This window comes from Poecilia reticulata, linkage group LG9 (genome assembly GCF_000633615.1).
Source record: "Poecilia reticulata strain Guanapo linkage group LG9, Guppy_female_1.0+MT, whole genome shotgun sequence".
NCBI lineage: Eukaryota > Metazoa > Chordata > Actinopteri > Cyprinodontiformes > Poeciliidae > Poecilia > Poecilia reticulata.
In genome coordinates, this window is record NC_024339.1 from 20,472,418 (window position 1) to 20,493,745 (window position 21,328).

General features: G+C 37.7%; 1 protein-coding gene across 2 annotated transcripts in view; it reads left to right on the forward strand.

Annotated features, from left to right (window-relative positions):
• Positions 1-18,916, forward strand: part of bmpr1ba (bone morphogenetic protein receptor, type IBa) — a 64,334-nt gene extending 45,418 nt beyond the window's left edge. For both annotated transcript variants that reach the window (XM_008418506.2, XM_008418507.2), the window contains 10 exons: positions 11,889-12,051; positions 12,163-12,262; positions 12,918-13,020; positions 14,561-14,657; positions 14,784-14,922; positions 15,154-15,346; positions 16,817-17,114; positions 17,210-17,385; positions 17,818-17,948; positions 18,030-18,916. In XM_008418506.2, the coding sequence (XP_008416728.1) occupies positions 11,889-12,051; positions 12,163-12,262; positions 12,918-13,020; positions 14,561-14,657; positions 14,784-14,922; positions 15,154-15,346; positions 16,817-17,114; positions 17,210-17,385; positions 17,818-17,948; positions 18,030-18,155 (1,526 nt within the window). In that variant the 3' untranslated portion in view covers positions 18,156-18,916. The remainder of the gene's footprint in view (positions 1-11,888; positions 12,052-12,162; positions 12,263-12,917; positions 13,021-14,560; positions 14,658-14,783; positions 14,923-15,153; positions 15,347-16,816; positions 17,115-17,209; positions 17,386-17,817; positions 17,949-18,029) is intronic.
• The last annotated feature ends 2,412 nt before the right edge of the window (positions 18,917-21,328 follow it).

Genomic DNA, 21,328 nt, shown 5'->3' on the forward strand with positions numbered 1-21,328 from the left:
CTGTCTGTCYGTCTGTCTGTCTGTCTGTCTGTCTGTCTGTCTGTCTATCTATCTATCTATCTTGCTGCATACTAAATATTTCTCAAACAGATCTCAGTTTAGCAAAATGACTTCATTTGTTTTGAGCTAAGAGGTGTTTCAGCAGTAAACCTGTTTCTACAAATACGTGTATGAAGCCAAGCCAGTTTAATAGATAACGTGTTGACAGGGTTTTTACTTCCTCCGTGATTTGCTAAAGCTTTGTGAGCAGAAACAAAGCTTAATTTATAGAGAAAAAGATCTATCAAAATTGACAAGGCCCCTTGTAAAAAAAAAACAAAACAACAACATTTTTAACCCAACCTCCAGCTCTCATTGCAGTTTTTGTTTTTTCATTTCTTAGAACAAAATTGAAATTCTCACAACTGCTTGTTCAATCTTCAAACCATTTTGTCACCTGTGCCCTTAAAAACAGCAGTGTCCTGTTCCTCTGAGCCAATTGCAAATGCTTTTTTTCTTTCCATCATGTAAGTGATTATGTCATTCTCTGCTTTTTTTTTCTACATTTTCAATTTCTTTTGTCATGTAGAGCAAAATGTACTGTACGTTCCTCTGTTGAGCTGTCTCAACTTCCACAACATTTAAAAATAATTTCATTGTATAAGTCTTAACATGCAAAATGCTTCAGCAGTTTGTCACAACATGTGAGGCATTTTGCCATACATTTCTGTTACACTTTTTTCTAAATCTGTCCTGAACTGTCACATCAGAAAAATAAATAAATTCACCCTGTTATTCAGGGTCATTTGTGCATATCAAGAGTTACTCTTTTAACCAAATGGCTTTGCAATAGAGACAATCATCATACGCTGTGATAGGTACCTAATGGGTGTCCAGATGGGAATGGATGTTGAGTGTGCCTGCTTACTGTGTGCAGGGTTTCAGCTGGCAGCATGTTTGGCCAGTGAGATAGTTAAGAGAAGGTCTGGAGCCACTGATGGGTGATATGTGACTAAGTTAATGGGAGGCTAATCAGGCGTAGGAGACAGTGAAAAGCATTCAGCTTTAAACACACATTAACCAGCATAGTCACTCTTCAACACATAAATACACTATAATGCCCACATTCTTCACGCTATCAACGCTAATGTTGGAAATATGGTGATATCCCTTTAATAGCCACCTACACTCGAACACATCTGAACTCATGCAACCATGCACACTGAATGGAAAGCAATTGCTTGAGTCACTGCAGATGACTGAGACACCACAGACCAGAACTTTTGGAAATAAACACATAGCAGCTGTAATGTTAACACCGTCAAGCGTTCCTTCTCTACACACATTCTCTCTCTGTTCCTGTGGCACACAGTAAGATACTAACCAACACAGAGGCTTTTTTTTTTTTTTTTTTTTTTTTACTTTTTGTCCTCAGCGGGAGACAGTAGATCTTAGACTTTCTTAATTTATCATGAGGTTTTTTGTTACAGCACTTGTAAGATATGTTGCCATGATTGCTGAGTGACATTGCTGTTACGTGGTGTCAAAGTTTAAACTGTATTTTTGCCGTTTAAACTGTATTTTTGCAGTTTAATGGTATGTTTGCTTTGTGCTTTTTCATTTCTTAAGTAGCTGTTGTCAAAATAATGTTGTGGCAGTATATTTTGTTCATTACTTTATTGAACTTTACTCTCATTCACTTGTGCATTCTTTAAGAACATGTCAGTGATATTTTAATTTCAGATTTGCTGCATGTTTTGTATTATTTGACCAGGTTGGAACTTTAACTGCCTCTCAGATCACCTTACATTGTTATAAATATGACTTTATGATTGACTAAACAACACAAGTGTTGAAAGAAAATGTGACTATCCACCCTGCATTTCCATGCTTAACATCTGCTAAATTTGTTTTTCACCAAAGGTGTAGAAGATAAGCATCTAAATATTTTCTCATGTGCACAGAAGATATCGCTGCATATGCTTTCTTACTTATCTCTAAACTGTTCTTGACCCCTAATTTAGTCTTTTACTAACTAGATAAATGTGAAGCCTAACATTTGGCATGCCAGCTAAGGTCTGTATAGAGTCTTGGTCTAGCAGAAGAAATTTTTGGAATCTCTCTGAGCATTCCAAGGTTTGAACTTGGGGTGAACTTGCTCAGATGCTCGGATGCCATTCAAGACAGATTGGCAACTGTCTTCAGTGTTTTCCAGCTGTACATTTTTTTTTCACTGTGAAACAAAAAAATTCCAAATTGTTTGAAAATGTTTTATAACCTTTGTCGATTGTGAGGGACATTTCCCTGAATTTGGTTTAGACTTTTACTGTCATCAGCAGATCTTTTTTCTAAGTCTCTCCCAATGACACCATGTTGCGAATGGTTCCATAAAGCTGATTTTTTTAGGTGGATATATGCTTTTTATTTTTGCTTTTAGAGCATATGTGCACTTTTAGCACATAGTCTGTCCAATCTGTTTAAAATGAGACCCCGTATACACTAATCAGTAACAAGAAAGATCCACCCTGCTCCTCCTGAAGCTGGTGTTGGAAGCTCAGTCAGAAGCTCCTTTCGGACACCCTAGAGTAGCTTCCCTCACGGTGGCTGAGGAGTGGGATCAACTCATAATTGGAGCAAAGTTTTGCTGCTTTCCTAAAGATTGGGACCATAGCCATTATTGAAGGTGTTGTTAAAGTCCTCGGTGTGACAATAAAGAGGTGTTTCACTCTCAACCGTCCCACAGTCACCATCTAATGGCAAATTCATCCACTTTTGGTAACCTGCCTCTGGGGAGATTTTCAAAAATGTCAGTGAAATCTGTAATGACAATTTACTGACGTCCCTAAGTCCTACCTTATTTATTTATTTTTTTTCCTATTGTGAAAACAGTTTTAACTTTTCTTTTTTAAAAACACTTCTTTATATTAAGCTTTTTTTATTTCTCCTGTCACTAATTATATAATATTTCCTCCCTTTGTATGCAAGTATATCTTCTGTTATTTTATGAATCTTTGATTCTTCATTCCACTTTCGTCAAAGTAGCCATTTTTGTTTCAGTGTAAAACCAGAACCAACAACTTTGTTAGTTAGGTTAGAGTTACCCACGTGAGTAATCTAATCTATCCCTGTCACTGTAATCAAGCTTTGCATGTGCATTCCTGTTGAACAAAGTTAAACGTGTGTGCAGATTATTGAGCTTCTAACTCTTTATTTTACTCAGAAATTCCACACTCGCTTATCTTTTTTTTCTTTAGGCTTGTCAGTAATCACAAAAAAAATTTTTTCAAAGCAACTAACTCATCAGTTTGTCTGCGAGTGTCTCTGAATCCTAATAGTTGCCTGTTTTTTGTGTAAAATTATACACTTGAAGATATATTTGCCATGGGCAGCTTTTTCTGTGTGTCCTTGACGCCTTATTTAATCTGTTTATTTGCCACCTTTTTCAGAACAAAATCTCACGTGACAATATTACATTGAACATGATAAAAATAAGTGGTTTATCTTCGAAAAGTCCAAAGAATATTCACCATTATTAAACATGTTAGCATAGCTATAAGTTAACTTTTTTCTTTGAATTGATGCTTGGTTTGGTCATAAATACATTGTAGCAAATCATTCTTATTATTTAAGGTCAGCCAATTATAATCGCCCACCTTAGATACCACCAAATCTGTCTTGAATGCTTTTAGTGGTGGTGATGTTCTTGATAGGAAGGAGGGTCCCAACTCAGCTTATACGTAAGCCCACGTACAACACTCAGCACTATATATATGTATGTATAAGTAGGTATTAAAGTTTAGTGTAGAAGCTGTAGATCATAGCTGGCAGAGGAGAATAGTGTTTGTTTAAAACACTGCACTGATACGGATACTGCACAGACCCTGTGCCTGCTGTGTTTCTGTGAATGTTTTTTATATAAAGCATTCTTATGTGACACACACATTTGTCTGACAGAACACAAGAACAGATGCTGTAGGATCCCAAAGTGGATCTTTAGAGATTCTTATGGCTTTGTGGCAGCAGTTAAAAAAATAAAAAATAATGAAAAAAAACCCGGCACTGAATAAATACAATGGCTCTCAAACTTCAAAGTAAATATGTTCTTAATACAGCCATTCTCAGCTTTAACAAGATGTTTGGATATAAAAAGTCTCCCCTGCCCTGAAAAATACCAGAATTTTGAGACATAAAATCTGACAGAAAGACACATTAAAGGAAAAAAAAAAACATTTGCATCTGTTAATGGGATATACATTTCAAATAATTCATATGGAAAAATATAACAAAAATAAAAATAATAGTCATGTGAACAACGTAAAGTAACTCTTAGAGGTGTATGAGTTTCATATGTCTCAACTTTGTTGTATTTGTCCAATCTACATCACATAAGCTCTTAAATCACTGACTTATTAAAGAAATTAAAATGTTATTTGAATCTTTTTTTAGTAACTTCATTCACTAAGTGGAATTAAGTTATATTTGTTAATTACATTCAGTTAGTTATGCTTTAAACTGAAAGATATTTTTCACCTAAGAAGCAAAAAGTCTAGAAAAAGAAGAGCTGAGTCGTCATTCACACTGGGGACTGAAACTGAATTAACGGGTTATTCACTATATGGTTTGCGAGCTTAAGGGTGTGCGCACTGCAATCAGGCTTGTCCAGCTTTTTATGTACGTACTGTTTTTTTCTCTCACACATTTACTTGTTTTTTAGTTGAATTAATGCAAATTTTCTGAGCCAGATTAGATTTTAGACTTTTATTAGGCTGTTAAAATATATTTTATTGACTTTTATAGTCACATGTTTTACTAAAGCTTTCAATCTTAGACTGTACTGCTTGGTAAAATTAGGGCAGAGTTTAGGAGTTGGATTTAAACCACAAGCATCACACTTAGTAACAGTACACACCCACAGCCCACAGATCCAGCCGGATCCCCGCTGTCTGTGAATTGATGTGGGCTGTTTTGTGATGAGTAGGAGCTCACAGATGGCAGCGAATGGGAGAAAAGGAGCTTTTCAGGAGGAGACCAGCTGGTCCTCTTTCTCTCTCTTGCTTTGCTCTCACACCTCCTTCAAGGACCGCTTCATCGTTCCTGTTATTTCAAAGGGAACATTGATGGCCCTCTGGAATTCACTCAGAGTTCCGGCATCCTTGTGTGTCTGTCAATCAGGCCCGTGAAAAGGAGGTCTCGCACATAAACCCAGACACACGCCCCTCTGGTTGAAGCATAAAGCAGCTACATGACAGCTGTAAAGCCAAAAAAGCGTGCTGGATCATTACCGCATCATTCATCAGTGTGACATAATGAAGGAATGCTTGAAAAGCTGTTGATGATGTTCCTGCGTTGGACTATAGAAGAGCTGAATGAAACAACATCCATCTGTTTTTTTTTTTATTCTGTTTCTGCAAAATTAACCTCAGCTCTGTCTGAGCATGAAGACTCTATTTCTGTCTTCTTTTTTGGACAATTTATTCTAACATGTTATAGAACTAGTTAATAGAGGTTGTGTAACGCTACTTTCAAATATAGCAAATTCAAATTTTCATAGGATTTTCATAGGAGTAACGGAATATAATGTCATAGATTTCAAGTTGACTATTATTGAATGGTTTTGCCATTTTTACAGAGAAATTGACTCTGAAACCAGCTACAGTCCTGCAGAGCTTTGCAAAATCTATGACACAAAATCTCATCTTAATATTTCCTTTTTAAATCCTAATTCTTTATTAAAAATTACATTCAGGGTTCTAGAAAAAAAAATTATAATGTACTATTAAAACAGAAAAGCGAGATTTAAAAAAAATTAAAAAATCACTGGAAACAATGCAGTAATTTAATTCGTATCTTTTTTATTCCTGGCTTCACTTTTTGCCACTTGAGGTGAGCTAACGAAACCGGAGCAGGCACACAATTTAACAATTATTCTATTTGGGTGGTAATGTGCAATAGTCAAACTCGGCAATTAAAATGAGCAAACCTTGTGAGGAACTCCTTTGACACAAACTTGAAGGCCAAACACTTGCGCGCAGCCAAAACAGCTAGACTGGCGACCTTGGCTTCCCAGCGTCCTGCATGCAGAAATCGGGGTTCATTATCGCATTCCTCTGTATGTGGGATGGCTTGGCTCATCTCTGCACTGACAGGAAGAAGGACGTGGACTTAAGAGCAGGAACTGAGTGTACTTAGCTGTGGACAGAAACACAAAAGTTAAGAGAGAGGGAGTAAAAGGCGGAGAGAAAATAGAGAGAGCTTTTCACCTTCCGTGTTTCTTTTGCTGTGCGGAGCATCCTGTCAAACACCTGGAAGATTAACTGCTGCACATAACTTCAGCAGGGTGAGGGAGGGTGGTGAATGTCAGTGTGGTCAAATGAGTAAGTCTTAAGTGGAGTCGGGGGGGCAGGCGGTGTTTACACGGGGGTCGGTGAAAAGGTTTTTCTGGTTGGTCTTGTTTGACATGGCCATGATAACTAATGAATATGTTCCCTCTGTCTCAGCTCTCCTCTGTCTGTCTATCTTACTTCAGATCTGGGCTCTTCATCTTGCTCCCTCACTCACAATACCTCTCCCCTCACTTCCACTTCCTCTGTCCATTTAAGGGTCTTTTTTTTTTTTTCTTTTTAGCACAAAGCTACATCTGTGGAAAAGAAAAGGCTAAAGGGTTTGAGGGGGATGCTTTTTAATTGTGTGTTGGCAGTGGCCTCCAAATCCTGCCATCAAGCCAGGAAAAATAGCCTTTAGGGTAGACCTGAGAACTCACACTGGCATATGAAAGGCCATTTCAGTCAAAGGGCTTGAAACAATTATTGTGTCAATGAGGTGCTGGGAAACTTAGCCAACTTAAAGCAATTTTAGACATTGATACAAGTCTTTGAGCCCAAAATCAGAACACAACAGAAGGTGGTCTGATTTTAAACATAAAACTTTATTTATGTTTCATAGATAAAGTTTATTGCTTATTGCTAAACTATGTTTTCCAGCTTTGGATAAAACTGTCAGGTCAAAGTTTTCAGTCTATCTTTAACTGGTCTCCTGCGGACAGACTGGAAAGGCTTCTAGAAAACATGCGTCACCATTTTTAAAGGTCATCTCTATAGTCCAAACCAAGCACATTCATAAAACATTGGAAATGCTTTTAATGGTCTCTACAAATAAGACGTTAGTGTTGGAGAAGAGCCGATTGTGTTTTCTGCAACCACTTCAAACTTTAATTTTTACCCTGTCCATTTTGTTTTTCTCTGTAAACTTTAAGAACCAGTTAAACGATAGTATTATTATTGTGTCCCACTTAACTGATTTACCAAAACCATTATAGACTCTGCAATATTTTGTCTGGACAGAAGTTTCTTCAAGAAAGTCTTATATTCAAAGATATATTAATCCCACCATTATTCATACCACTGGCAGTTTTTAATTAAAAACTTGATCAAATAACATAATAATGCCTATTACCTATAATGTAATTTTGCATGCACACAAAAACTGTTTTTTTTTTAAATTGGTCATGCAAACTGCAATTGCACATCTCTGAGGAGGTAGAATTGCAGACAGCACATCAACAGGTGGGAGTTGAGTTTATGCATGAGCTTTAATACAGATAATTTAAAACTGTATTGATCAGGATTTCCTGCATACACTTCACCTCCCCACTACAGCCAAAACAGGAGCCCACGATCACTAAAATCTAGAAGAAGTTGCATTAACTTATTTCCTTCACACAGACACCATAACAGACATTTCTTTTTTTTTTCCTTTTCTTAAAAAATTCTTATACTGTACTTTCTCTAAGGGGTAATTGTTCTGTAAGAGGTTTTCTTGCATATAGCAACGTTGGTGCGCTGCCTGTTTGTGTCTCTCCAAGTGATGTTCACACACATACACACACGCAAGCATGTGGAGAGCAGCAGCCAAGTATCCCAGGTGCAGACTTGGATGTGAAAGGCTTTGTGTTTTGTCAACAGAACAGCAGCACCTCACATGACAATCCGCTGGACTCACACTGGGAAGGCAGAGAGCAAATTATACGAGGAAGAGAAAAGGAATTTCACAGAATGAGATCAGAGGGATTTGTAAGATAACAGCAACAATGAGCAAACAAAGGAAAAAAATAATTGACAGTTTAGTTGGGAAAAATGGAAACGCCTAAGTATTGGTTTACTAAACCAAGAGAGGAGGAGAGGAGCTGTCAAACAGAGAAATCTATTAAGTGAGGAAAACATAGGGGTGCTTGGCAATAAATGAAACACAAAGTGACTTAGCATTAGTGAGTGTGCTCGAGAAATGAGAGGGAAGAGGGCAGAGTGAGAGAAAGGGTGGAAAAGGCCAGTGGCCTCTGCTCTGTCCCCTCTGTGTGCTGCTAAACTGCCCACCAGTTCCCTGCAGCTCTGTCACTTCTCGTTTGTTAATCCCCTGTTCTTCTCCCCCTCCTACTCTTCCTCGTTCCCTTTCGCTCAAATCGGTCAATTGTTAATGTGACCTCTTTAAACCCCACCGTCCCTCTCTTTCAGTTTTGTCAACAAATTACCCATGTGTACAGGAGGGACATTTAGGAAGGGGAAGTGCTGGAAATTAAAGTTCAGCAATTCATTGAAAGAAATCCCAAAAGCAACGTTTGAGTGTTTGAGTGGAGAACAAGTTGTCTTTTTAGATTTATTTTTAATTTGTGTTAACTAATTTAAAATACCGTAGCACGATTTTATTTTCAAATTGCTATTTCTTACTTTTGGATGAGACAAACGAGACTCTGCACCTGTGATATTTTATAAAAAATTAAAAAAACAGTTTTCTCAGGCTCTTAAATGTCGCTGCAGATTTTTTTGTGATTTGTTTGAGACAGCATAGATGAGATGATCAAACACAACAACAATATTCCCTCAGAACTAAAACCACTGCAGCCTGACATCACAGGGGCCCCGCCCGTCGTCAGGTTTCTTTTGATTAGCAAGATAAAAAATAAAAAAAAGGTATTGCTCAATAGAAAAAGACATCAAAACTCCTGAAAACTCAGATACATTTTTATTAACACCATAATGTGGACAACTTCCTGTGCACATGCACACACTTAAGATTTTTTTAGTCAGATTGCTGCTATGTACAAAATTTCCCCCAAAAAAGACAAAAGTACAACAGATGAGAGCTACTCCTCCACAGTCATGACCATAGGTTGCGACAAAACTTTAGGTTTTGTTGCAACACCTCTTGTACATCCGTCAAATAAGGCTAATTATACCATCTGACAACTTTTATCTTTTCAGATATTATTCAGGAGTGTCTAAACTTGGGGTCATTATCAGCCTTTGGACCCTTTTTCAGTCTCCAACTAACTGCTAGCTGTCTGTCAGCACAGTTGGTGCATATAGACACTATTTGAAATAGTTCCTGTGTATGTGGAAATATTTGTACCATAAACATAAACATCAGCCTAGAAAGACAAAATATAAGGGACAAACTTGAGACTTGCCTTTGTAATCCTAGTTACTACTCTAGATGTTAGGTAAATTTAACATCTTGCACACGCAGTGTTGCATTTGTTTTAGTGTACTTCTTAGGTCATTCTTTAATGTCTTTCAATCAGCCTGTCATTGTGTCTAAGCTTAAACATTTGTACCATTTTACGACTCAGCTCAAATGGAACAGATCATTTAACAAACTCTCTTCCTGCTGGCCGTTAAGTTTTCAGGTACAATTTTCTTGTTATAAAGCAACTCTTTTAAAATATATGTTCTTATTTTACACTTACGCTACAGCGTTTAGCTTTTAACAAGCTAGACATGTGAAAAGTATTGACCCGATCTTTGTATTTCACTGTTTGTTCCAGTATGTACAGTTTTTCTCATAGCTTTTCCGTGATGTGAACATTTTTAAATAAAATGCCAGAATCTGCTTCCAAAATCATGCTTCATTTTAAGAGCTTGCTTAGGACCATCGATGCTTGCAGCTGTTGTACATCTGGCCTCACTGTTCATTCTGTATGAATAAAAACCTTGAAAGCCGTGGAAGAAAGACACATCTGCGATCCCCCTTTTCCCCTCAAGTGACAAACAGGTGCCTTTTGAAATGAGATAACCAGGGAAAACTGGAGCTTTGTTCTAGTCTCTTAACAGCTGTAGGGGTTGGATAAGTTAAATAATCTGCTGTGAGAGAGTGCCATGGTATCAGGTGTTTGCGCTCATTTATTTTATTTCTCATGCAAGGAGAATGTTTTCATCAGGTTCTCCTTGTCCATTTCGTATTTTGTTGTTTTAGTGGATTCGATGTGCTTCACCACTGTGTGCTGGATTATATTTCAATTCAGTCAGCCAGCTCATGAAGCTCAGATGTGAATCCAGAGTTTGCTCCACTGATATTTGTCGTCTTGGCTGTGACCTCATCACTCGCTGCATGCCAACTCTGGGAGAGCAGATATTAAACTTTCCTCCCTCAGGGGAACTTACAAACCCACCAACAAATACTGAGAGAGAGGCAGGGCTCAGGAAATGCATTATGAGGAGTTTAATCAGGGCAGCAGAGAGTTACACAATCTATAGCATTAAACTGCCATGACGGGCGAATAGGAAGCCGACAAATGAGAAACCTAAACTGCATAATAGATCAAAGAGCAAGGAGGACAGGTCCACATCTTCACTATTGCCATTAAACATCAGCAGACACAAATTATGCATAGCTATTTACCATATTTTTCAGACTATAAGCCGCTACTTTATTCCTACACTTTGAACCATGCGGCTTGTAGCCCGGTGCGGCTTTTCTGTTGAGTTTTCTTCAACCACCAGGGGGCGCTTTAGCAGGAAGTGAATCATTGGAAGTCAAAATTAGAAATCAAAGAAGAAAGTGCTAAATTTTCATTTAGAACAAGCACATGCTAGCAGCAGGCATGGCGGAGAAATTTTTTCAAACTCATATGATGCATCTTTTAAGTTGAGGGCTGTCAATCCAGCAGCACAGGAGGGAAATAGAGCCGCTGCTCGGCGTGAACGAATCCATGGCTTGGCATTGGAGACGGAGGGCCGCGTCTTTAATAAACCCAGCAGATTTATTAGGATGCAGCCCTAATAAATGCCCTCTGCTGGATCCTTATGGAAAACCAAAAGCGGCGGAGATACCGCAGGAGAGTTGAAGTTTTCCATCAAATTGAATCTCAAAATTCAATAAGGGTGACATGTATAGCTTAGTGATGGCAGCTTTTTAACATATTGCAACAATCTGATCAAATCTTTCACACACACACACAGTATTACAAAATCTTACTATTTGGCATGTTGCCACTGTGTGGTAAAGTGTAACATGCAAAGAAATACCCTAATTTTAGCTTCTATTGGGATTAATAGTTAACCTTGTCAGTAAGAACATTATTTAACAAACCCCACTGGTTTTGGGAGTGGATGATGGTTAAAATGGGTTAAAATCAGCTCCTGCTTCTGGTTCACTGCAGTCCAATTAAATTTGTACTGGAACTTCTCAAATCTACGGCACTGCATTTCTTTCTGATTAGCAAATATTAATTTGTCATTTTGTTTTTGGCTGTTTGGTGCTTATGACCTCTGCATCCAGGTTGATTATTTTATATGATATCATAATTAGTCTACTGCCTCTTTTAGAACCAAGCAATAAATTATTAAAAAGCAGAAGCATCTGATTAGCTCACACAACATGAACTAGCAGAAAATCAAGAAACTGTCAGAATTGTTGATGTTCAATTAAAATGTCAATCCGGCTATGCTTTTTATCTTTTATAAAATCTGTTTTTTTTTTTTTAAATCAACTTCTATTTTATTGCATGTATTTTTGGTGTTTAGTGTCCATTTTCCCTGTTATTGTTTGACTTGTGCATTTCCAATGTAGAGAATAAAACAGATGTATAATTTCTAAGGTTTAAATCTGCCTGTTTTTTGCTTTTAATTTGTTCACAGGCAACATTTTGGACAGTATGCTGCTAAAGGCATCCAGTAAGGAGACAGTGGAGAGTGGGAAGAAGGCATTAGGCAGCACAGCTCCTGCTCTGTCTTCTCAGAGGTTCCTGTGGTGTCACTGTTATCACCACTGCCCCGATGATTCAACTAACAACACATGCAGGTAACGCAGCAACACAGAACCAACATAAGTCCATGTTTTAATAAAATATCCATCTGTTTTGTTAACTTTTCTGTGTCTGAATGTTCCTTTTTTTTCTTTTTTTTTTTGAAGGACGGATGGGTACTGCTTCACAATGGTGGAGGAGGAGGGCGGGGTGCCGTTCCTCACTGCAGGTTGCCTGGGGCTGGTCGGATCTGAGTTTCAGTGCAGAGTGAGTTTGAAAATCACAATTCAGTTCTATATCCTTTTTTTCCTCCCACACACTTATTAATCGTCTGTGATTGATGTGCTTAAATAATTTTATATAGCAAGATTTCCAATGATTGTGTTAAAAAACAAAAACAAAATGACTCTGTTGACTATAAATCTGGTTATTATGTTTATTTTTGCTTGATTACAGATAGATACAGTTAGACTCTAGATATTTAAAAAGGAAGCCATTTTCTCTCTCACTTTAACTTAGATCGAAATTTTCTTGCCTGGAAGTATTTGACAAAAGGTTTATTTTTCCAAAGTGGCAGAATAATGAGGGATTTATTTTAAGAATTTTAAAATGAAATTCAAAAGATTTTCATACATTTCCTTAGTTTTTGGCAGAACTACCTTAAAACTGAATGTATTTTGTGGCAACATGTATGAATCACATCCAGCACAGCATGAAAGATGAAAAACAATATCAAAGACCTCAAAGTTCAATTGAGACAGTCATAGTAGTTTGAGTGTGATATTGCCAAGCTGCAACAAGAGACAAATTTATTTAAACTATTTTATTTTTTTTTACCCCCACTGTCAATAATTGTGAAAGGTGCTGTATGTACTAAGTACTAATACCAGGCTCAGTTTTTTTATGACTTCTGTGTCCTCAGGACACGGTGTTCCCCCATGAGAGGAAATCGTTAGAGTGCTGCACGGATGAAGATTTTTGTAACAGAAACCTGCATCCGATACTGCCCCCACTCAAACCGCCTCGTAAGTTTTTCTCTACACTGTCAACGCCGTCTCTCTCGTTTTCTCATCCAGTTCATATTGTGGTATACAGTCACAGTGTAATGATAAACCGATGATACAATGATATACAAATACAAAGAAATTGATTATTTTGAAAAAGGTCAACATTGTAGAATTTGAAATTAATTCAACAAATTAGAATAAAAGGTTAAATGTAGGAAAGTCACAGTGTTAAACCACAATATGCTAATTAACTCAAATACCTCCAAAGGTTTCCTGATCACTCAGTTTAGGTCAGTGGACTACACAGTCATAAAGAAAACCGTCGCTTGGACAAATGTGCAAAAGGCAGTCATTGACACCTTTTACAAGGAGCTACAAAAGGTCACAGCTGAAGAACGTATCTAAACAAAGAAGGTTGAGTGGAAGGAAAAAGTGTAGTAGGATAGGAATAACTGCAACCTTAAGATAACTGTAAAGCAACATCCTTAAAATTAGTTGGAGGAGCTTTACATGGAACGGACTGAAGCTGGACTCAGTCAAGGGCCACGTTAAGACAAATCTGAACTTATATAAGTTACAAGTGTCTTAGATGGGCTAAGTGGAAAAAAGAGCTGGATCGTTGAACAGTAGTTTTCTTATCAGATGAAAACAAAGTTTGTATTTCATTTTTAAATAAAAGCCCCAGAGTCTGGAGGAAGAGTGGAAAGGAGTAAAATCCATGCTGCTTGAAAGCCTGTGTGAAGTTTCTGATGGTTTGGGGTTCCATCCCGTCTGCTGGTGTTGGTCCGTTAACTTAGTGACCATGGTGTTGGTCACTTAGCCAGTGTGCTGGATTGTTCATTAAACTGGCCTGACTTGAATCCCATTGAGAATCTATAGAGTGTTGTCAAGATGGAGATGAGAGACACCAGAGCCAACAAGGCAGATGACCTGAAGGCAGCTACCAAAGCAACATGTCTCCTTTACACCTACACATATCCACAGACTGATTGCCTCCATTCCATGCCGCACTGTTGCAGTAATTCATTTACAAATATTGAGTATATAAAAAGGAGCATAGTTTTGAGAATGTTGACATTTCCAATAAATATATTCATTTAAAAAAAAAAGTATCCTATTTTGATGATCTTACGTAAAATCAAAATTTTCAGAGATATGTAATTTTGGAGAGTGAGGGAGTTGATGCAGCCATCTAGTTTAAACCAAGGTCTGTACACGAATATATTTGAGAAACAGTAAGTCAAGATTCCCAGGGAAATCACTGGCTTCTGCAGATGCTGAAGGCAGCCATCAATCTGTAAACTTATCATCAGGGAACGGGAGGAGAATTCATCGACTTCAGGATGAGGGCTTCCTGCCGCTGTTCCCAGGTCCAGAGGGAAGAAACAGTGTGCCAGAAGAAAATAGAAAAAATGATGAGGGGAATTTGATTTGAACACAAATTACTCAAGTGGAGTGTGACTAATAGAGACAAACTGGGAAACACAGAAAAGACAAATATAATTATGAAATGTTTTAGATGTCACTTTTGAAAACGATTTCATCTTTTCCTGTCTAGTGTATGTCGACTGGAAGATCCACCACATGGCACTATTGATCTCAGTCACTGTGTGCATCATTATACTGGCTGCCATTATTATCTTCTGCTACTTCAGGTAATCACATGGAACGGTGATGATACCTCACTGCTTCCTTCCTTAATTTGCAAACAGTGCTGTGCAGGCCACACTTTTTATTAGAGGATAATTGATGATCGTTTGCTGAATAACATGATTCCACAGGTACAAGCGGCAAGAATCTCGCCCTCGGTACAGCATCGGTTTGGAACAAGACGAAACATACATTCCTCCTGGAGAGTCTCTGAAGGACCTGATAGAGCAGTCGCAGACCTCTGGCTCAGGCTCAGGTCTCCCTCTGTTGGTGAGATGCCCACAAAGCACTTTTGAAAATACTCTGCTTGCAATCATTGTCAGTCTTTAACCCTTAAATCTTTAGATTCCCCCCCCCCCCCCAAAATGGATCAAATAACACATGGGAAGATTTTCTTTTAAGGCTTTTGTAACCCCAACATTACAGAAATGGTGGCACACAAAGCAAGGCACAGAACTGGTGTGTTATTTATCTGTGCCCTGCTTTTTTCCTCATCCCCAGGTCCAGAGAACCATAGCCAAGCAGATTCAGATGGTGAAGCAGATTGGAAAGGGGAGGTATGGCGAGGTGTGGATGGGAAGGTGGAGGGGAGAAAAGGTGGCTGTTAAAGTTTTCTTTACCACCGAGGAGGCCAGTTGGTTCAGAGAGACCGAAATTTACCAGACTGTCCTGATGAGACATGAGAACATACTAGGTGAGTCTCGCTGGATGACCTGGCATGTTGCGCTTTTTTACATTTTTTTATCCTGAAGCCTAGGGTTTTCATGCACATGTAAATTATTGTTTTAAATTCTGTTTTATAACTATAATGAATGCATTTATTGCAGATTTCGAATTCAACGTTTTTTTTTCACTAAAAATTGCTTATATTTGTCGTACACGATGAGATGCTTTTATTTCCCAAGAGAAATAAAAGCATCTGTTTATAAGTTTATATTGTACACAAAAGTAACCTGTTAAAAATGATTTATACCTTTGTTAAAACCGTGTCGGTAATACAACACTCGCCCTTCTTCTCATTGATGAAACTTTCTAGTTCCTGTGGGTAATTTGAACATTGATCTGTGGTGAGGATGGCAGGCCTCCTTTCCATCACCCTAATCTTTAGTTCTCTTGACAGTTCCTCTTACCCAGAAATGTGTTGGTCAAATCAAATGATTATATTGTGCTTTAGTATTCAAAGAGATTTAATAATCTTTGAGTATCACTGCAAATTGTATGATGTGAGATTTTAATCACATGTTAAATAGTTTTCGTTATTTTTGTCCACTTCTAAAATCATGTCTTTTTTTCTTAAAATATACGATTTACACAGACCAACAGGAATGCCTGGGTCAATAATGCATACGTGCCAGATTTAGCCATGGAAGCTAATTTTCATTTGATATGGTAAAAACATAATTGAAACATAAAATAGCATGATTTGTAAAACTGACAGACAATAAGTAAAAGTGAGCATATTATATTTCATTAAAATGCAAACTAATAAGCAAATATAAAACCCAGAGGTACACCTACATTAATATGAACTATTTCAGAGACTTTATCATTCATGCAAACACAAAGTTCTCTATTACTCTGATATAATTTAATACATTTCAACGCATGAGTTGAAACAAGAAAGCCACATGACATTAAAAGCTTTATCTCCGTCTTACTCTTGATTGTAACAGTACAGCATAAAGATCTGCATTCCCAGAGCAGTGATAAAATGATCAAATTTAGATTATTAGACACTTCAGTGTTCATATATAACATATTTCAGGTCCCATGGAAAGCCTAAAATAATCAATATTTTTGTTTACTTTGAACAGATTCATTTAGAAAAAAATAACAAAACAGCAACGAAAAAAAAAAACCCCTCAAAGAAATCCTATTACAGTCTTAAATCCTGAAGAAGAATAAGAAGAAAGTCCTTTACTGTGAAAGTGGTCTGTGCCGTTATGACAGAACCTAATTGATGCTGTTCATTTATACGAGCACATTGTCAGGAGAATTACCTATTTGAATTGCCCATCATCATTATTGGTGCTGTTAGCGAATATGAAAGGTGCGTGATGTGTGAACAGCTGGATTCTTTCTTTCAAATTCAACCAGCAATATGGAAATTATAACTCCCTGCCTCTCTTTATCCCCCATTCGTCCCTCATTCCCTCCTTCACAGGTTTCATAGCTGCAGATATCAAAGGAACCGGCTCCTGGACCCAGCTCTATCTCATCACTGACTACCATGAAAACGGATCCCTGTACGACTACCTGAAATCAACCACCCTGGACAATAAAGCTATGCTGCGTTTGGCCTATTCATCTGTTTCAGGACTCTGTCACCTTCACACAGAGATCTTTGGCACTCAGGGCAAACCCGCCATTGCTCACAGGGACCTTAAGAGTAAGAACATACTGGTGAAAAGAAATGGGACCTGCTGCATTGCTGATCTCGGACTGGCAGTAAAGTTTATCAGGTGCGTATTAGAAACGTGAACATTTTAGCATCTTTCCATTTAAATGTATATATTTTTTTAAATGAGCTCTTACTGGTGTAAATTACTGACTGCAGTGACACCAACGAAGTGGACATCCCTCCCAACACTCGAGTTGGTACAAAGCGCTACATGCCTCCAGAGGTTCTGGATGAGACTTTGAACAGGAGTCATTTTCAGTCGTACATCATGGCCGACATGTACAGCTTTGGCCTCATCCTCTGGGAGATCGCTCGGCGTTGTGTCTCCGGAGGTAAATACAGCGCATCGCAAACAATTTCCGACCCCTTGACCTTTTCCCCCTTTTACTCACTTCGGTGTAGTTCAGTAAGTTTTTATGTGTGAGCCCATTCATAATTGTAAAGAGGAAGGAAAATTGCCTTCAGCCCAATCAATCGGCACATAGAAACACCTTTGACAACAAGAAAGCGTTGACCTAATTCAGTGTATTACTGAAGTAAAAGTTAAAAGTGCAATGCAACACCTAAAAAAAGATATTCAAGTAAATGTAACCAAGTAAAAAAAAAAAAGTTAATTACTACCCACCTCTCAGTTCATCTGAGTACGTTCTTCTACGTCAGCACAACTCCTTTGTTCACTGCATGGCTTTTGGTAAACTGTGAATGAAATTTAAGTTTGAAATCACCCCTAAGGTTAAGTGTCTTCTCTGACTTACATTCTACAGGAATCCTAGAAGAGTACCAGCTACCATATCACGAGTTAGTTCCCACAGACCCTTCATACGAAGACATGCGGGAGGTGGTCTGCATCAAGAAACTACGGCCGTCCTTTCCAAATCGGTGGAGCAGCGATGAGGTAATATATGGTAAAACATGCAATATTATACATGCACAAACAAACAAATGACCTCCCGAACACAAATCTGTATCTTTGCAGTGTTTGAGACAGATGGGGAAGCTGATGACAGAATGCTGGGCCAACAACCCGGCCTGCCGCCTGACAGCCCTGCGGGTCAAAAAGACACTTGCCAAAATGTCAGAATCACAGGATATCAAGCTGTGAGAAGCCACTGCCAGCTGTGCAAAGAATGGACACCGACAACCACACTGGCTTTGGTCCAGCCCATTGCAAAGCCTTCGTCTCTCGGAGAAAAGGAGATTAGGAGATCACACAATCATATATACGCCCAGAACTCTGCAACTCAAGGCTCTTTGAAAACAGCCATGTCGTATGCGGCCAAGTTGGTTTATCAAATTAGATTCAGACTAGTGTGAATCATGCAAATGTGTCCTGGATAGATTTAACTTGAGGCTGTAGCTGCAGAGAAACTACAACTGTCTATTGACCAGTAAAGTGGAACATAATATCTGTGCTTTCTGTGAAAGCTGTCCTACCTGTTAGATGAAGGTCTGATTGATAGAACTGAAGAGGTGTGGATCAACGCAACACATCACTGCAGGAGAACACATCCTTTCTAAACACATGCCACCTCACTACTGGCTTTATATTATTATTATTATTATTATTATTATTATTATTATTATTATTAATATTATTATTGTTATGGAATAAACACATTTTTGTCACTCATTAATGGACTGCTTTTGGTTGCAAGACCTGACACCATGTGACACAAGTATTATGAGGCGTTACTGTAAAAATTTGTTCATGGCGATAAACGTTTCTAGACACTGAAAGTTCAATATTTGTATGTGAGCTGCAATAGGCTAATTGAAGTTGTACAAATGCTTTTTCCATGTAAAACTCAAATAGAAGACTTGTCTGTGGGAAAATAAAGTTTCTATGTTGACATTAACTTTGGACCGTGGTGCTGAGGGCCTTTATTGTATTTCGTGCTTCAACATATTTGTAACAATTCAAAACTTGCCTTAAAAGACACTTATTCCCAACATGGAATTAAAATTGAACATAAGTCCAAGTCAGATTTTTATTTTTGTATTTATCTCTTGTGCATATGCTTACATGAATTATTGACTCTAACACCAATCAATAATTCATGGAAACCCTTCTTATTTGGTAGTTATGCTACACTCCGGAACATTCCCCCCTACATTTCTGCCACAGTGCAAAGATATTTGCACAAAAACATAAAATAAAGATTATGGAGAATTGGGGACTAATATTTCACTCTATGCTGCAGTTTCTTTACAGTAGATTAAGATTTATTTACTGCTCTTACCGTTCCTGGTGACAAGATAAACTCATCCCACCTGTTTTTTTTTTCTTCTATAGGTCAAACATCTCAACCATTGATTTCATATATAGACAACTTTAGGTGAGTTGCTCCTTTCTTGTAGCCGTTTTCTTATTTATGCAGATCCACAAACATTTTACTTTATTTCCTCCATCCATCATCTGTGCCCACTTGTCCTTGCAGTGCCACTTGATGGCCGTTGCTCATCTCCAGCAGTTATCAAGCATCAAACAGCATCACAGACACACACAGGACTAACAACCAAACATGCACACACTTACACCTTAGGGCAGGGATAGCAATGAGCTAATATGTAAAAAATTACATCATGTTATAATGTTATCAAAAACAAAACTGGGGTGTTTCAAGGGATTAAATTACAAAGTTGCTTTTTTAAAGTCATATTTGATATACATATACACATGCATAGCATTTTTAAAACTGAGGGTAACATAGTTTCTTGATTATGCTATTAAATGGCACTGTGTGCCTAGAAAATGCTTAATTCCATCCCTTTAAGTTTTTGGACTGTGGGAGAAAACTGGAGAACCCGGAAAGAGTCCCGGCATGCTGAGGGAGAACATGGAAACTCCATGCAGAAGAACGTCAGGCTGAGATTCAAACGCAGGAACAGCTCTTATTCAGATCAGTCAGTTTCATATTTATTTTGCTGAAAAAGATGCCTGTATGTGTGTGTCGGTTTTGTTTTGTTTTTTTTGAGTAAATTTACTTTTCTTTCTCTATTTGTTTTCCTTTTAGGAATTATGTCATACTTAATATTTACCTGCTGTGACTATTGAAGAAGTTTAATGAAATTTCAACATCCCCTCTTATCCACATGCTTGATTCACAGTTTGCGGCGGCCACATATTAATGAGTCACTCAGACGTGCGCCTTCCTTTGTTGGAAAAAAAAAAAAAAAAAAGAAAGAAAACCCCAGCATGCCTCATTATAACCCATCAGTGCTGCCGAGTACACAGCATGTAGAACAGTGACACCATAAGGACTTTTTATTTTTTCGATTGTTTCCTTCTGGCTCATTTTATCTGACTGTTTGTGATTTAGAAAATGTCTCATTATATCGCAGGACAAGCTCCAATAGACAACTTTTTCCAGCGGCTCTTTCCACAAAAACACACAATGTAGGGCACAGTTTCAGCATTGCTTATAAATATAATTTATTAATTGTCTTAAAAATTCTTTCTTACACTTTGTACAGAAAATAATTAGAGGAGATAGAGAGGCAAGCAGTCAGCAATATTAAGCAAGACTCTTGAAGCGTGCCAGAGTTAGCTAAAATTGACCAATACTATCCCACACTAATCAAATCAAACCACTCAAAATAAAATGCAAAATTACAAGGACAATTCTAGTTATAGACTTCTATCATGATAACCAATATTTGCATAGTAGACACTGCTTTTACAAAAAGGGAAAAACTCAAAAGAACCTTTAAAACATACAAACTAGTATCTAATTGTACTGCTTTTTTAAATTCTGAAATATGCCAAATATAGTCAACAGTACACAACTGTACAGATTGTAGATAAAAAATATTTTTTACATATTTTTATATCTTTACACTACTTTCTTTGTTTGCACAACATGAAGGACAATTCAAAGGAGATCTGGATGTATCCTCTTTTGGAAGAAAAAAAACAACATTTTGTACAACACAAACACACACACAAAATACTCATTCTGCTGGTAAGCTGTAAATGCAGAAACAAACATGTTTCTTTAAAAAAAACCCAAAAAAACATATTCAGTTAAAAAATAGATCTAGTATGACTTAGCTTTAATATGTCACAATACATCTTTGACCCTTAACCGTCATGAGGACAGCGGTGTCTTATTTGGACCCAACATGGACCCAACGCAGGGAGTGACGGTGTGAAAGGTGTTTCCAGATTTAATATTTGATCTCAAACAAACATATCCAAAGAGCTGATGGCCTCGGCTCGTCTTCTCATTAAAGTGTCTCAGCCCTTCCCTTTGATTTCCTCATACCTGAAATTAG